Source organism: Maniola hyperantus, chromosome 3 (genome assembly GCF_902806685.2).
Source record: "Maniola hyperantus chromosome 3, iAphHyp1.2, whole genome shotgun sequence".
In the NCBI taxonomy this organism is placed as follows: Eukaryota; Metazoa; Arthropoda; class Insecta; order Lepidoptera; family Nymphalidae; genus Maniola; species Maniola hyperantus.
In genome coordinates, this window is record NC_048538.1 from 7,609,940 (window position 1) to 7,625,320 (window position 15,381).

Here is a 15,381-nt window from a genome sequence, read left to right on the forward strand (position 1 = left end):
AAGACAAAATAGAGTATAACTATTCCACCGCTATTCCAGGTTTATTTGTCAGAGGGTTAGAGACGCGCGCTGACGTCACTGGTTGAGGAGGAATTCGATTATTATGTTAGACGCATATTGAAATATTTTATTAATAGATCAGAGATTAATTATTGGTCTCGCTAAGTTACTGTAGTGCTGTAATTTACTTACATGATATTGGTACCTAGTTTTATTGTGTACCGTATAAAAAGATTTAAATTACAAAAAACTTGTTGCTGTTGAAGTAGGTACAATTTGGATCGATAACAATCAACCTTATACAAATACACTACCCTTATATAAATGCGGAAGTTTGTTGGTTTATTGGTTTGTCCTTCAATCACGTCGCAACGCAGCAACAGATTGACGTGATTTTTGTATGGGTATAGTTAAACCTGAAGAGTGACATAGGCTACTTTTTATCCCGAAAAATTAAAGTGTTTCCACGGGGTTTTTAAAAACCTAAATCCAAGCGGATGTAGTCGTGGGCATCAGCTAGTTTTTAATAAATCGTATTCATTGGTATCTAATAATGCCTTTATTCACGCAAAAACAGGTAGGTACAGAATACAGATATGTACTATAAGTCCCGCAAATTGCAAATGCGCGTGGCCGCCATTTTAGTGACGTTAGCACTAGTCTGAAGTTTCGAGCTGATGGTAGATTTTTATTTTGGCTGACGTCAAAAAGACGTCATTTCGATGGTAATGAGAAATGGTCCAGCGCAATACCATTTTGCGGGACTTACACATATTTATAAGTGCATGTAATAGATTTTTTTCCTTTTTACAGTGGGCTTTAGTAGAGATGATTTATAAAAGTTAACGACGACTAGTAAAAGTTGTCATCTATCATTTATTTGCACATGAAGGTAGTTGTAACTTTTGTCAGGTAAGGCCAAAATATTAAGTTATTAAAATCAAGCAAAGCATCTGCTGTATTATTTAAAAGTAAGAATCCTGATCATCTAAACAGCTTCTAGATAATAATTAGAAGCTAACAACCTAGTGTTTACTTTTATCTCAATGTATAAAATAAGTAGCAAAAGAGGGTAGGTTATAAATACAGAAGTAAAACCAACCAAGTAGAATAATAATTAAATTGTATTGTTCAGCATTGATCTATTTATATTAAAATGAATCTACCACCCATTTCGCTAAGGTGTTTAGTCATGGAGAAGAAAGGGCAAAGAAACTCCATAACACACATCTTTTAAAACATTAGAACGTTGAGTAAAGTAGTAGGTACATATTTGGTACACAGTTACAACAGGTAACCTATAAAAGGCAAATGATTACATTACATTATAATAAAATATAAGAATACTTAACTTCAGTGAGGTCCGCCGTGTTTGCTCTGGGCTGTCGATACAAGACTGTCCCCTCTCTGTCGAGGTAGGGTACTTTTATAACACTGCCATCGCAAACCAGGCGGATGTCGACTATCACATGATCTTAATATTAATCATTATTTATTTTAGGTTTGTTGACAAAAGGTATGTTGACACACCCAATTTACAATAATAAAATCAGTGACATTGATGGTCTACGTATTAATAATTTACAATAATAATAAGCAACTTAAATTGACAGTTTACACAACATTATTATTTCACATAATAGCTATTGCCAACTGTATGTTGACAATAGCTTAGTATAATGTCACTCTTAGTACATTGACAGTATTTAATTTACGATGAATAATTAGTTATCAGTATTGACAATTCACATAATATTATTTATCGTATTGTCACATTCCTAAATATTAAATTAAACAACATACAAGAAAGATACTATTTAAATCATACCCTTTCCGTACATTGATATTGAATCCGGAAACGGAATAACGATTCTGTTTTAAATATTACAACAAACATTTACTTCAGACTCCCAAGTTTATGATTAGATGAATTTTAGCATAATAATTATGTATCCAATTTTATCGTAATATAACACGGCCATACTGACAAGTACTTCGTTCCCGAAGTACATAGGGAAATTAGAAAGAAAAGAAAAAAAAATCTAGCTAAGAGCTAAATAAAAAAATTACTGTAAGCTAAAAAGATCTATAAGCTAAGGAAGATCTATAAGCTAAAATGATCTATAAGCTACAGCTACCTAGTTTAACTGTCCCTAACTGGCTGCGCCCCATAATTTAATGTTTAATTTTTTTTTTTTTTTTTTTGTATAATATGTTTAGTTTTTGTTTTATTATTATTAGTTTTATAAAGCAAGGGGTCTTGTACTAGACTCTTGCCCAGTAGAGGTCATTATTAGACCTCGCTACTTACTGGCACCGTCCGAACAAGCCGTCTAACATTACCAACCAATATTTTTAAACTTTTTTTTTTTTTTTTTTATTGGTACTAGTAATGATTAGTGTCGGCAGCCCTAACTAACTGGCCTAACCGCTGCCCCCCCATAAATGGGTCTTGTACTAGACTCTTGCCCAGTAGAGGTCATTACTACACCTCGCTACTTACTGGCACCGTCCGAACAAGCCGTCTAACATTACTAACCAATATTTTTTAACTCTTTTTTTTTTTTTTATTGGTACTAGTAATGATTAGTGCCGGGCAGCCTAACTAACTGGCCTAACCGCTGCCTCCCCATAAATGGGTCTTGTACTAGACTCTTGCCCAGTAGAGGTTATTATTAGACCTCGCTACTTACTGGCACCGTCCGAACAAGCCGTCTAACATTACTAACCAATATTTTTTAACTCTTTTTTTTTTTTTTTTTATTGGTACTAGTAATGATTAGTGCCAGGCAGCCTAACTAACTGGCCTAACCGCTGCCGCCCCATAAATGGGTCTTGTACTAGACTCTTGCCCAGTAGAGGTCATTACCTAGACCTCGCTACTTACTGGTACCGTCCGAACAAGCCGTCTAACATTACTAACCCTTTTTTTTTTTTTTTTTTTTTTTTTGGGTCTAGTAATGATTAGTGCCGGGCAGCCTAACTACCTAGCTAACTGTCTGCCGCCCCCATAAATGGGTCTCGTACCAGGACATTACTGAATTATCACCAATAAGATGTATCACACCAATGGTGTAATACCAGCACTGTCAAGTCGAGCCGTCTAACATTACCCGACCAATGAAAAGGGCAATGATTAGTGCCAGGCAGACCTAACTAACCTAACTCCCTTTGTTTTATATGTTTGAATAATAAAAATTGTCCCCTTTGGGAATAATAACATCCGTTTCATACGGGAATAAAAAATTGTCCCCTTTGGGAATAATAACATCCGTTCCATACGGGAATAATAACATTTGTCCCATTCGGGGATAATCATTGGTTTTTTTTTTTTTTTTTTTTTTTTTTTTGATTTTTTTTTTTTTTGTTGGTTGCTACATTTCGGGAGTATTAACATTTTGTCCCATTGGAAGTCTTAACATTTTGTATCATTTGAAAGTCATTTAGTACAAATTATTACGCTATAAATTGTATTCATTATTCGGCCATTTTATTAATAGCTTTTACTCATTATTCGGCCATTTTGATAAGTACTTCGTTCCCGAAGTACGTAGGAAAATAGAACACTGCAGCCAGTAAAATTAAATCAACTGTGGCAGCAAAAGTATCAACACACAAAAAAAAACATAAGACTGCGCCATTCGCAAATTAATATCTGATGAGTCAATGTCAATATTACTGTCTTTAAAACTTAAGATATCTAGACGTCAGACCGCATTACCAATATACTATCATTAAAATTTTAATTATCATTATTAATATTACCATTATTATTATTATTTTATTTTTTTTTTTTTTTTTTTTTTTTTTTTTTTTTTTTTTTTTCTTTTTTTTTTTTTTTTTATTTATTATTATATATATATATTTTTTTTTTTTTTTTTTTTTATAACAAAATTAATATTATTAAAGTTAAAGCTAAATAGGCTAAGATCATAAGTATTATCTACAACGATTCTTCGAAAGAAGCATTTTGCTCCACCCACTCACCTGGCCAAATTCGAAGTTTTTCTTTTGCAACAATAATATTTCTTAAATTACCTTGGCCTCTTAAGGAGAACCTATCATTTGGTAATGTTTCTACGACTTGGTACGGACCCTTGTATTTTGGACTAAGTTTATCAATGCGTCGGTGATCTTGGCTAACATAAACAGTGTCGCCTATTTCGAAACTTTTATTGGTTCGACGGGTAGTATCAAAATGCTCCTTAAACTTATTGGCTACGTTTACAAGGCGTTGCCGAGCAATTTCACGATCCGCCTGTATATCGATAATTGGTTGTATAGATTCATCTATAACATCAGTCAGTCGAGCCTGCACGGAAGGTAAGTTGCCCTCCTTACCAATTAATAACCGAATTGGGGAAAACCCTGTGCTTTTTTGAATAGTAGTATTAAGGGATTCTTGTACCTTCCAAAGGACGTTCGGCCATTCTTCCTGACCATTAATCGTTGTGGTTAGCATGTTTACTATAGTAGCAACATACCTTTCAGCTTGGCCATTGCCACGAGGTGTACCGGTAGCGATCATATGGTGTTCAATTTGTAGTTCCCTAAACAAAGCTCTTACTTGGCTTGAAGAGAAGTTTGTACCTCTATCAGTAATAATAAGGTTAGGTGTGCTAAAAAGTGTTAGAACTTCTCTGAGGTTAAATACCAATTCTGTACCGCTTAAATTTTTGAGTGGTTTCATGATGCAGAATTTAGTAAAACCATCTATTACAATGAGGACATATTTGTACCCATTACTAGACTCCCTAAAGGGGCCGGTGCAATCCATATGTAAAGTGTCAAAAGGGATCGACTTTGGTATCGGATGTAAAAATCCCTGCTTAGGCCCGGAATGACTTTTTCGTGATATGCAAATTAAGCAATGCGATAGATATTTTCTGACAAATATAGGCATATTGGGAAACCAAAAATGTTCTTGAATCTTATGGAGAGTTTTTTCATACCCGACATGACAGTTATCATCATGATACAATCGCAATACACTGAGTCTGTAGCCTTTGGGGATATACAGTTTAGGCGTACTTTCTGAATTGGGTTTATAATGCAACAAATTGTTGATAATTAGGTATCGGTTAGTGTCTACTTCATTACTATTGGATTCAATTTGAGTAATGATAGTCTGGGTTTCATCATCGTTACGTTGAGCAACCTGAAGCCATGACGGCTCAACATTCCCGCCATCACTGATCAAGTTAATTACTAAGGGGGTGGCTAATTTTGACCTAACCGGATTACGACTGAGGTAGTCCACATGTTGTACATATTTACCCTTTTTATAGCTGATTGTGAATTGAAAATCCTGCATATACGACCACCATCTTGCTAGACGTGGTGTAAGATCCTTTTTTACCATAGTAGACTTAATAGCATTACAATCTGTAACTATTGTGAAGGGTACTCCCAACAAATACACTCGGAAATGTCTAAGGGCATTGTATATGGCTAATGTTTCTAAGTCATACGAACAGTATCTTGATTCAGCGGGGGAGGTTCGTCTACTAAAATATCCTATTATACGAGTTTGATTTCCAGCTTTTTGCATCAGGATGGCACCGTAACCAACGGAGCTTGCATCAGTATGCAATTCGGTAGGCAAGTTAGGGTCGTATATGGCTAACAGTGGTTTTGATATTAAATGTTGTATTACGTAATGCCTGGCTTTCTCTTGTTCCTGTCCCCATTCAAATTTTACATTATTTTTTGTTAATTTAGTTATAGGAACGGTTCGCGAGGCAAAATTTGGAATAAATTTTCTAAAATAGCTGGCTAATCCCATGAATTGCCGCACTTCTCTAACATTACTAGGAATGGGAGCGTCTGTGAGAGCCGACACCTTATCATCACTGGGTCTAACTCCTTCTTCTGAAATGTGTCTACCTAGGTATTCTATTTCTGTCACAAAAAATTTACATTTGGATAAATTGATAGTAAAACCTGCAGAACTTAAGGCCTCAAGGGTTTGTTCTAGAAAACTTAATCCCTCCGATTCAGTTTTAAAAGGAATTAACAAATCATCCATATACACTAACAGGAACTTTAAATGTTGGACCGCTTTACTGATAGCCCTCTGAAACACGGACGGTCCATTACATATACCGAAAGGCATTTTTAAAAATTCGTAGTGGCCGTCCGGTGTTACGAAGGCCGTATACTTTATTGAGTCTTGGGCCATGGGGATTTGATGAAAACCATTTTTCATGTCAATAGATATAAAATACTTGGATTTTCCCAATTTGTCTATTTGGTCCTCGATGAGAGGGAGAGGGTATCTTTCTTTTTCAACTAATTTGTTTAAAGCTCTAAAATCAATACACATTCGATCACTTCCGTCTTTTTTTTTTACTAAGAGAATTGGGCTTGCAAAAGAAGAATCGCTTTCCTGAATTATATTTTTTGTAACAAATCTTTAATCATTTCCTTCACCTTCTCTCTCTCAACGGGGGCCAACCTATAGGGGCGATAATGAACAATTTCGTCCTTTTTGAGGCGTAGGTGCATTTCACCGGTCGTAACGGAACCTATATTATCCGGCGAGGGTAATACGGAGGGGTATTTTTGAAATATATCTGTTATTTTAGTCTGTAAATCAGCGTTTAAGTGGCTTATCGAGTTACTCAAATTTTGTAAGTTATTATCGGAGCAATTTTGGTTGACGTGATTGACTTCATTGCTTGACTGGGATAACGGGACACGTATCAACTTACACCCCGTTGAATCTATCATAACTGCAATATCTGGATATTGAATTATATTTCTGCCAATTAGACAATCGTAGTAAAAGTCTTTATCCCTAACTACATTAAACTCTATTTCTAAGTTTACTTCATCAATTTTGACCGGGACTGTTACTTTGGCAATTACGTATAATTTTCCATTACCTATTCCTTCCAACAGTGTAGAACACGGTTGCAGATTACAGCCTAACCGTCTTGCAATAGAAGCTTTTATAACGCTACAATTTGCACCAGTATCAATAAGGGCTGCTACAGGCATATTTTTAATACAAACTTCAGTTAATTTCAATGTGTCTTTAGAAATACAATTTACATTATTTGTTTTAGGAGGGTTCCGCCTATCGTGTATCCTTTTATAGCATATAGATTCAGTATGATTAGGTTTGTGACAATACGTACACGAAGGTAAGTTTGAAGCAGATATAGGGGTATAAAATGGCTGAGGATTATCGGGGTTTGGTGTCCTTTGGTTATGGAAAAGGTTATTCCTCGTTGGAAGTCGGCGTTTAAGACAAGTATGCCACGTATGATTCCGAGACCTACAAATGTTACACCATTTATTGTAGGTTTCCTCATTTCTAGGTCTTTTTGTAAGGGAACTAGAAGACGGCTGGTCTTTATCGGTGGTTTTATCAAAGGGACGCTTTTTAGGTATTTTAGAATATGTGGTAAACAGGGAGATTAATTCTGCGGTCGTTTCTACCCGACTATTATGGGAAGCCATTCGCACATTTACATCTGTTATCCCCCCACATACAAGCTCGACTAACTGTTGTTCAGTAAAGGTTATTTTAGTATTTTTTAACAGTCTGATTTTCTGTCTTGCGTATTCACAATAAGAATCTGCCGTTTCCGACGTTAAAAGTACCGCTTTTGTTAATTTATCCGATAAGTTTTTCTTTTCGGGATACAAATCTATAATTGTCGATTTAAAATTTTCCCAAGTTCTACCCTCGTCGGGGTCCCATGTCTCGTACCAAGATAATGCAGAGCCCCTAAGGGCCTTACCTGCCTTAGCAACAGTAGTTACACTGCCCCAGTTGAGGTCCACAGCAATAGAGTTGACGGCAGTACACCAGCTCTCAGCACCATTATCGTTCTTATCGGGATCAAAGGGTGGTAGTACCACATCATCTCCCCGACGGCTGCCAGATACTGCATCCTTAATAGCCGTGAGTAATTCAACAACGGTCGGATCCATCCTAAAACATAAAAAAAAGATTAGCCTATGCTAGGACTAGCAGGGTTATCTGCCACTTCTGATAATAGATTTTTTTCCTTTTTACAGTGGGCTTTAGTAGAGATGATTTATAAAAGTTAACGACGACTAGTAAAAGTTGTCATCTATCATTTATTTGCACATGAAGGTAGTTGTAACTTTTGTCAGGTAAGGCCAAAATATTAAGTTATTAAAATCGAGCAAAGCATCTGCTGTATTATTTAAAAGTAAGAATCCTGATCATCTAAACAGCTTCTAGATAATAATTAGAAGCTAACAACCTAGTGTTTACTTTTATCTCAATGTATAAAATAAGTAGCAAAAGAGGGTAGGTTATAAATACAGAAGTAAAACCAACCAAGTAGAATAATAATTAAATTGTATTGTTCAGCATTGATCTATTTATATTAAAATGAATCTACCACCCATTTCGCTAAGGTGTTTAGTCATGGAGAAGAAAGGGCAAAGAAACTCCATAACACACATCTTTTAAAACATTAGAACGTTGAGTAAAGTAGTAGGTACATATTTGGTACACAGTTACAACAGGTAACCTATAAAAGGCAAATGATTACATTACATTATAATAAAATATAAGAATACTTAACTTCAGTGAGGTCCGCCGTGTTTGCTCTGGGCTGTCGATACAAGACTGTCCCCTCTCTGTCGAGGTAGGGTACTTTTATAACACTGCCATCGCAAACCAGGCGGATGTCGACTATCACATGATCTTAATATTAATCATTATTTATTTTAGGTTTGTTGACAAAAGGTATGTTGACACACCCAATTTACAATAATAAAATCAGTGACATTGATGGTCTACGTATTAATAATTTACAATAATAATAAGCAACTTAAATTGACAGTTTACACAACATTATTATTTCACATAATAGCTATTGCCAACTGTATGTTGACAATAGCTTAGTATAATGTCACTCTTAGTACATTGACAGTATTTAATTTACGATGAATAATTAGTTATCAGTATTGACAATTCACATAATATTATTTATCGTATTGTCACATTCCTAAATATTAAATTAAACAACATACAAGAAAGATACTATTTAAATCATACCCTTTCCGTACATTGATATTGAATCCGGAAACGGAATAACGATTCTGTTTTAAATATTACAACAAACATTTACTTCAGACTCCCAAGTTTATGATTAGATGAATTTTAGCATAATAATTATGTATCCAATTTTATCGTAATATAACACATGCATGTGCGAGAAAGAAGTGGTGTAGACGCACATTAGCTAGTCTAAAATAATAAAATAAATCTGTTAATATAAAGTTTGCCTGGATTTCTTATAATTTATTCAAAGCCCGCCATTTGGGTTTTTCATAATAAAGTTATCCCAGGCTTACTGTTAATGACGTCTCGACAAGCTTTTTCGACGATTAAAGTACCAAGTTTTGCATACCAATTTTAATTTTTAATTTTTATTTAAAACTAAAATAAATTAAATTAAATCTAAAACCTCACCGAGATCACCGCAGCGAGGCATTGTACTCAAGACGCTGGCTGGCAGCATCCTTTGGATGGCCAAACTAATTCTTTGTCCAAGGTAGCTGCCAGCTCTCGGGTTCCCGGTTGACTCGATAACCCTTTTCGTAATTTCTTCAAAAAGATCTCGAGCCCCCGGGCCCCACGGCCCCAAGGTCTCTACTCTCACTCTCCTTTTTATGTACCGAACAAATATTTTGGCGATAGGTGTCTTCTGTTAAAGTAATAATCGCAGGATTTTATTCAACATAATCCTGCGATAATTACAAATGTACAAAAATCAAACTACGCTACGGTGTATCCTCGACTGGACTGGGGCAGGCACAAGCTCTCGGTAACTGGTGGTTAACAGAATGGTTTAGAACTTTAGAATAATGAAAAATAGTCTGCTTTTTTCCTTATATGTAATAGTCTGATTTTTCTAGAATTTTTCTAGAAATTGATTTATTCCTAAGTAGCTTAGATAATATAACAATCTCTATTCTCTTCTCCCTTAAGGGATTGTAGATCCTTCATTTCCTTCATTTTCATATTAGGTAAGTATAATAAACACATTTAATTGGATGTCAACGCTCAAACGTGACAGATATTATGCAGGTAGGTAATTAGGACAGAGATCGTAATCAGCATACTATTATAAGGTAAGACCCGGGTAAGACTAAGGTGGTATTATTATTTTATATTTTGTATACATATAGTTCGTAGATATAACAGTGCTATTCTTATTCCAAGAAATAGTAATGACGTAAATATCAATAGTAAAACCTAGATAGATTTATACTCAAAAAATGTAACAGAAAGTCTGTAAGTAATCATATAAGTAGGTACTCTACTAAAATGGCTCTTTAATTTAAACGGACCAATAAACGTGACACTGGCGAAATACTCTGTGCCCAGCTGGCACACCTAAAAGCCAATAATTGGGAATTGAATTGAATTTAAATGGACAAAACAAAACCTTCACAAACTAATATCACAAAATACTTAATCGTACCTTAGGTAGTGGTATGGAAAGCTTACTCCATATTTTACCAAATTCAATTTTTTTATCTCAATTTTTTTACCAACTTATTAGACTGGTTTGCCGTATCCACAATATGGAATATTTGACGTCATATAAAAGAATGCGAAACGCTAAGGAGCAGCCAACTAGGCCTTATTTTGCAAGCGTTTGTAATCGACAATTTATGGCAGAACATTTCAGGAAGTAACGGTGGGTAATTGTATGGAAAGTGAGTCATTACATTTTTGCATAATAATTTCAGCAGTGTGCTTGCATCATGCGTCATGATATTTTATTATACAATATTGTACCCACATGTAAAGTAATGTAATATTATGCATTATATGTACCTACCATCTTTTTTCAGCGAATATTATGTCATTTACAGCCTATGTTGCTTTTTGCTAAAGAAGCTTTCTACTGGTGAAAGAAATTTTAAAACCGGTTCGGTAGTTTCAGATTTTATTAATAAAAACAAATCTTTCGTCTACATAATATTAGCACCGACATTACTTGAATTTCGTAATTAAAAACTGTTTGATTGTACTTGCCTCGTTGGGGCCAATAATGGACCGCTTGAGCAGTTTTTGCCTCCTTCTTTCTGTCGTTGTTAATTTCGATATTAAACACGTACTTAGCACTGATAACGCTATACTTGGCACCAGTTTCAAAATTACACTATAAATCCACATTATTGCCGTCACTAACTCTCTGTTTTTAGACATTTCTAGCACATAAACGGTCCGGTTGTGGGGTAATGACAAGTCCTCTGCGAATTCAGAATTGTTATGTGGAGTCACTTCATTTGGCACTATGTTCATCGCGAAATAAATCGGGAGACACAGGAAGGGGCATATTACATAGGCGCTTACGATTGCCAGGGTAGTGTTACTCTTGCTACACCATGTACGATTCTTCTGGGGGAAAGCTATAGCGATGTATCGCCACACGGCCAACGTCACTGCCAACCATATTGATATCGTATGAAATGTTTGGCTGAATATCGAATGGAAATAAACGAAGACTGCCCAAGCATAAGTATTCTTATTTACTTGAGGACCGATTTTAATGTTCATATGCAAAGCATACGGTATATATTCCAACATAACGAGAAGATCTGCAACGGCGAGGCCAGTGAGAATTGAATTTGTGGAAGTAACCATTTCTCGACGGCTGAGTACAGCGATGTTGATTGAGTTTGTGGCGGACCCGATAATACATATTACTATAGCAATGTACCCATGTAACCTACTATATGCTCTATTAAAATTAGTTGCGCCGGGGACGCAATTTGCATCTGTCACGTTTGCCATGCTCGGTATCTTCTCATAAATTTATATTTAGTCATCGGTATTGTAATATTATCTGCCTTGTTTTGTCTTCATCCAAATCCTTAGTCCTCATTTTGTAAATCTGTAACAAAAACAACGGTGTGAGCTTTAATGTAAACGTCGATAAAAAATTGCCCTTTTGAGCAGATAATTAACATCATGGAGTGCAAGGTTTCACTTCACTTACACTTTATATATATATATATATATATATATACGCGTAAGAGTATAATATATTTTTGATGGTCAATGACCCTGTAGAGTGATATCTTGGTAAACAAGCGAAGATCATGACTGTTGGCGTCAGATAGGCTTATAAACAAAAAGACATTGTTCCCAAAAATATCGATTACGTGCAAAAATGTTACAAAATATTCATTATCTCCTTTTCTTTGTACTTCAAACTGTATTTCAAAGATGTGATTAGGTACGTGCGAAGGTATGTATGTACACTTACTACCTATTAGGTAATCTATATTAAAGATTTAGGTAGATAGAATAATTATTATTTACCGACAAATAAAATCTATTACATTCTTTCATACTAATAACATCCATATCAAAAGTTTAGTAAATTTCTATTAAGAAAAGCAAAACCAATATCTAACAAGGTACAGACAAATGTGAAACATACGAAGATTATAGGCTCATTTTTTGTGCAATGGATCAGCCTGGCTGCCCAGCGTAGAAATTAGAGTATTCTTGGCACCATTGATATGCATGATTTGTATAGTAATTAGATAAGGCTAGCTTTAAGTTTCATTAAAAAAAAGCTTCAAACGCATATAATTACTAATTCTGATAAATTAGGGGTGTGTCTCATTTGGTAGGTATTTGTATTTGTATTTGTATTTATTTATTTATTAAAGAAGAATATTTGCAGGTTACAACAAGTTTGGTGCATTCATAAACTTTAAATAAGTTTTTCCGTACACCAGTGCCGTCGACAGTCGATAGGTACCTACACGTAACATTAATTTATTGTTATACTTAATACTTAACAGCTAACTAACAATTACTTAATATAAACTAACAACATTAAGCTAAATGTGGGTTATTTTAAACTTACTATACATTAAAAAATTATTTTAAACTTAATATACATAATAGGTAAAAAACACAATCATTTATATAATGTAGGTAGGTAAGAAAACGTTCATTATTAAATATCACAGCGGAGTAGTAACATACGACGAGCGTAAGACGCTCACTCACACTACTTCGTGTATCATATTTTAACTTCTGGTACAGGATGATTACATTATTAATTTAAGTTCAATGTATCTTATAATTATTTTGCTGATGTGTGATTGATTTTGGTGAATGTTATTGGCCAGTTATAGGGTTAGTGTAGCTTATTTCAAATGAAATGTGTAGATGTAGTTAATGTACACTAACTACGTAGGTGTAGTAGTGTACTCAGTCATACACCATCGACATAACTAAGTCGATAGTACATGACTAAATTGTTAAGTTCGTTATGAGTAAGTAGTTAGTGTTAATTGTAAATAGAATTTTTTTATTTTGGATTTTTAATTTTTTTCTGTAATAGTGTCTCTCAAAGGTTGGGGTAATTGATTGATTAGGTTAGGTATAACATAGTTTAGCATTCTTTTCCCATATAGGTTATTATATTTAGGTAATTGTATAAAATATATAACGCAGGTTCATAGTTATTAGTTCGTACCTACCAGGAAATAACATCATCGACAAAGAACAATGAAAGAAAGGCAATTAAAATTGTTGGAAAACCTGGCATCGTCGTCTGAAGATTTATATTTCCATTCTGCGCAATTCTCTTGAATATCTTTATTTTTGCTATTAAAGTATAATTGGTACTATTTATCAAGAACAATGAGAGAGATTTATTTATATTAAAAATTAATATAAATAAATCTATTTGGTATTGATCTTAGTACCTACCTAATAATGAAATGTTTGGGTGTTTGCTAGAGATAGAGTCATTATTGCCTTGATTGTCAAATGTACAAAAGTGTTAATCCCTAGTTGTTGTTCCTTCAAATTAATTCGTGCAGCGGCAATCAGTAAAAAACTTTCTATTCGTTGTTTCTTATATCTTGAGCAATCGATCTCTGTCAAGTAGTATTTGGACGGCTATAATCTTATGTCGATCTTGTGGAAAGAATACAGCTGCCTAATGAGTCACGAATAATTTTGGTATGGCTTATCTCATTTCTATTTTGTTCATACTATTTTATTCATACTATTTTATTCACCAGATGACCTAGTATCAAAACCATTTCCAGTTCAAGTACCTATCTCTTGTATTGAGAAAATCGTCCTCCGTGAACAGTGAACTCTAATTTTATCATTTCCACTCTGCATAAAATGTGGGTACACAGTTAGTAGTGTACAACGAGCTGAAGTTATACAACTTCCATATTTTTTAAAAATAGAAACATTATTTCATAATAGCTCTTCAGTGTAGGAAACCATAAAGAGTTTTTTATTAAGTAAATTCTAAAATCCCTACTTTATACGTTAGTGGGTTTCATGATATTCCGGAAGTGAAAGGGAACCTTTGGTCGTGAAATACCGAATACGGAGCCTACAAGATGTGTACAATAATTTTGACACGTGCAAATACATTTAAACTATCTATAAAAAGCATATAATAATAACTACCAATAAAAAGCAAAGTGAGTTGCACAAATCAGTTAGTTCATTCCTAAAACTATACAGAACAAAATATTAAGTATGTATAGTAGGCCACAGGTGGAGATGGTAATCGGAGTATGAAGCGAGGGGACCGGACGCCCCGCACACCCGATCGTCACCCGCGCTATCCCACACCGGATTGTGCGGTTCCCTCGTGGTCCCCTCCCCAAATGCCATCTCGATCTGACGCGTACTATAATAACTCTCACGATGGCATACTGGCGCCGCTTAGGTACCGGTTTCAGCCATTTCTGCTGCGGCTTCCGGTCTTATTTTAAGGGAAATCCTATAGCGAGAATATCTTCTTGTAGATACATTTTCAGTTTTATTACCGCTCCCAAGAGTTGTAATGGCAAATAATTTTTACAAATAAATTCAGTAAGAAACTTCTGGAACAGCAATAAAAACAACATTTGTCTCAACTTAGGTCATATGTCATATTTTGGTTCAGTGGGTAAATACTTACCATAAGTACCGTGGATAATACTCATGTGGCAAGTTAAGTACAAAATTTCCAGGCAAATTCAATTTCAATTTCTATTTATTTATTTAGTTCTCAAAAATAAATGTAGGTACGTTTACAAATTTTTACTTCTTACAAATTATTCCAATAGTAGGTATTATGCTAGTTTAACATGTGCCAAACATCATGCCAAAGGAGTGCTTAGACAATTGCACTAAGACAGCTTGTGTTACGAGTGTCGTCGCCTTCCTCCACACCTTGAAGACCGCCACAAATTAAGACCATCTTACACAAACTTGCTTTGAAATACGGTATGAATTTTCAAATGAATGCCAAGTGTTTACTAGCAATAAAGCTGCCAGCAGACAGCTCTAGCAAGTCACGAGCACTATACTTAAACACTTGCAGCAAGCAATTCAAT

At 34.8% G+C, this 15,381-nt stretch overlaps 1 protein-coding gene across 2 annotated transcripts in view; it reads right to left on the reverse strand.

Annotated features, from left to right (window-relative positions):
* LOC117996621 (G-protein coupled receptor dmsr-1-like) overlaps positions 1-15,381 on the reverse strand; it is a 50,833-nt gene that overhangs the window by 19,459 nt on the left and 15,993 nt on the right. For both annotated transcript variants that reach the window (XM_034984732.2, XM_034984733.2), the window contains exon 2: positions 11,039-11,900. In XM_034984732.2, the coding sequence (XP_034840623.1) occupies positions 11,039-11,800 (762 nt within the window). In that variant the 5' untranslated portion in view covers positions 11,801-11,900. The remainder of the gene's footprint in view (positions 1-11,038; positions 11,901-15,381) is intronic.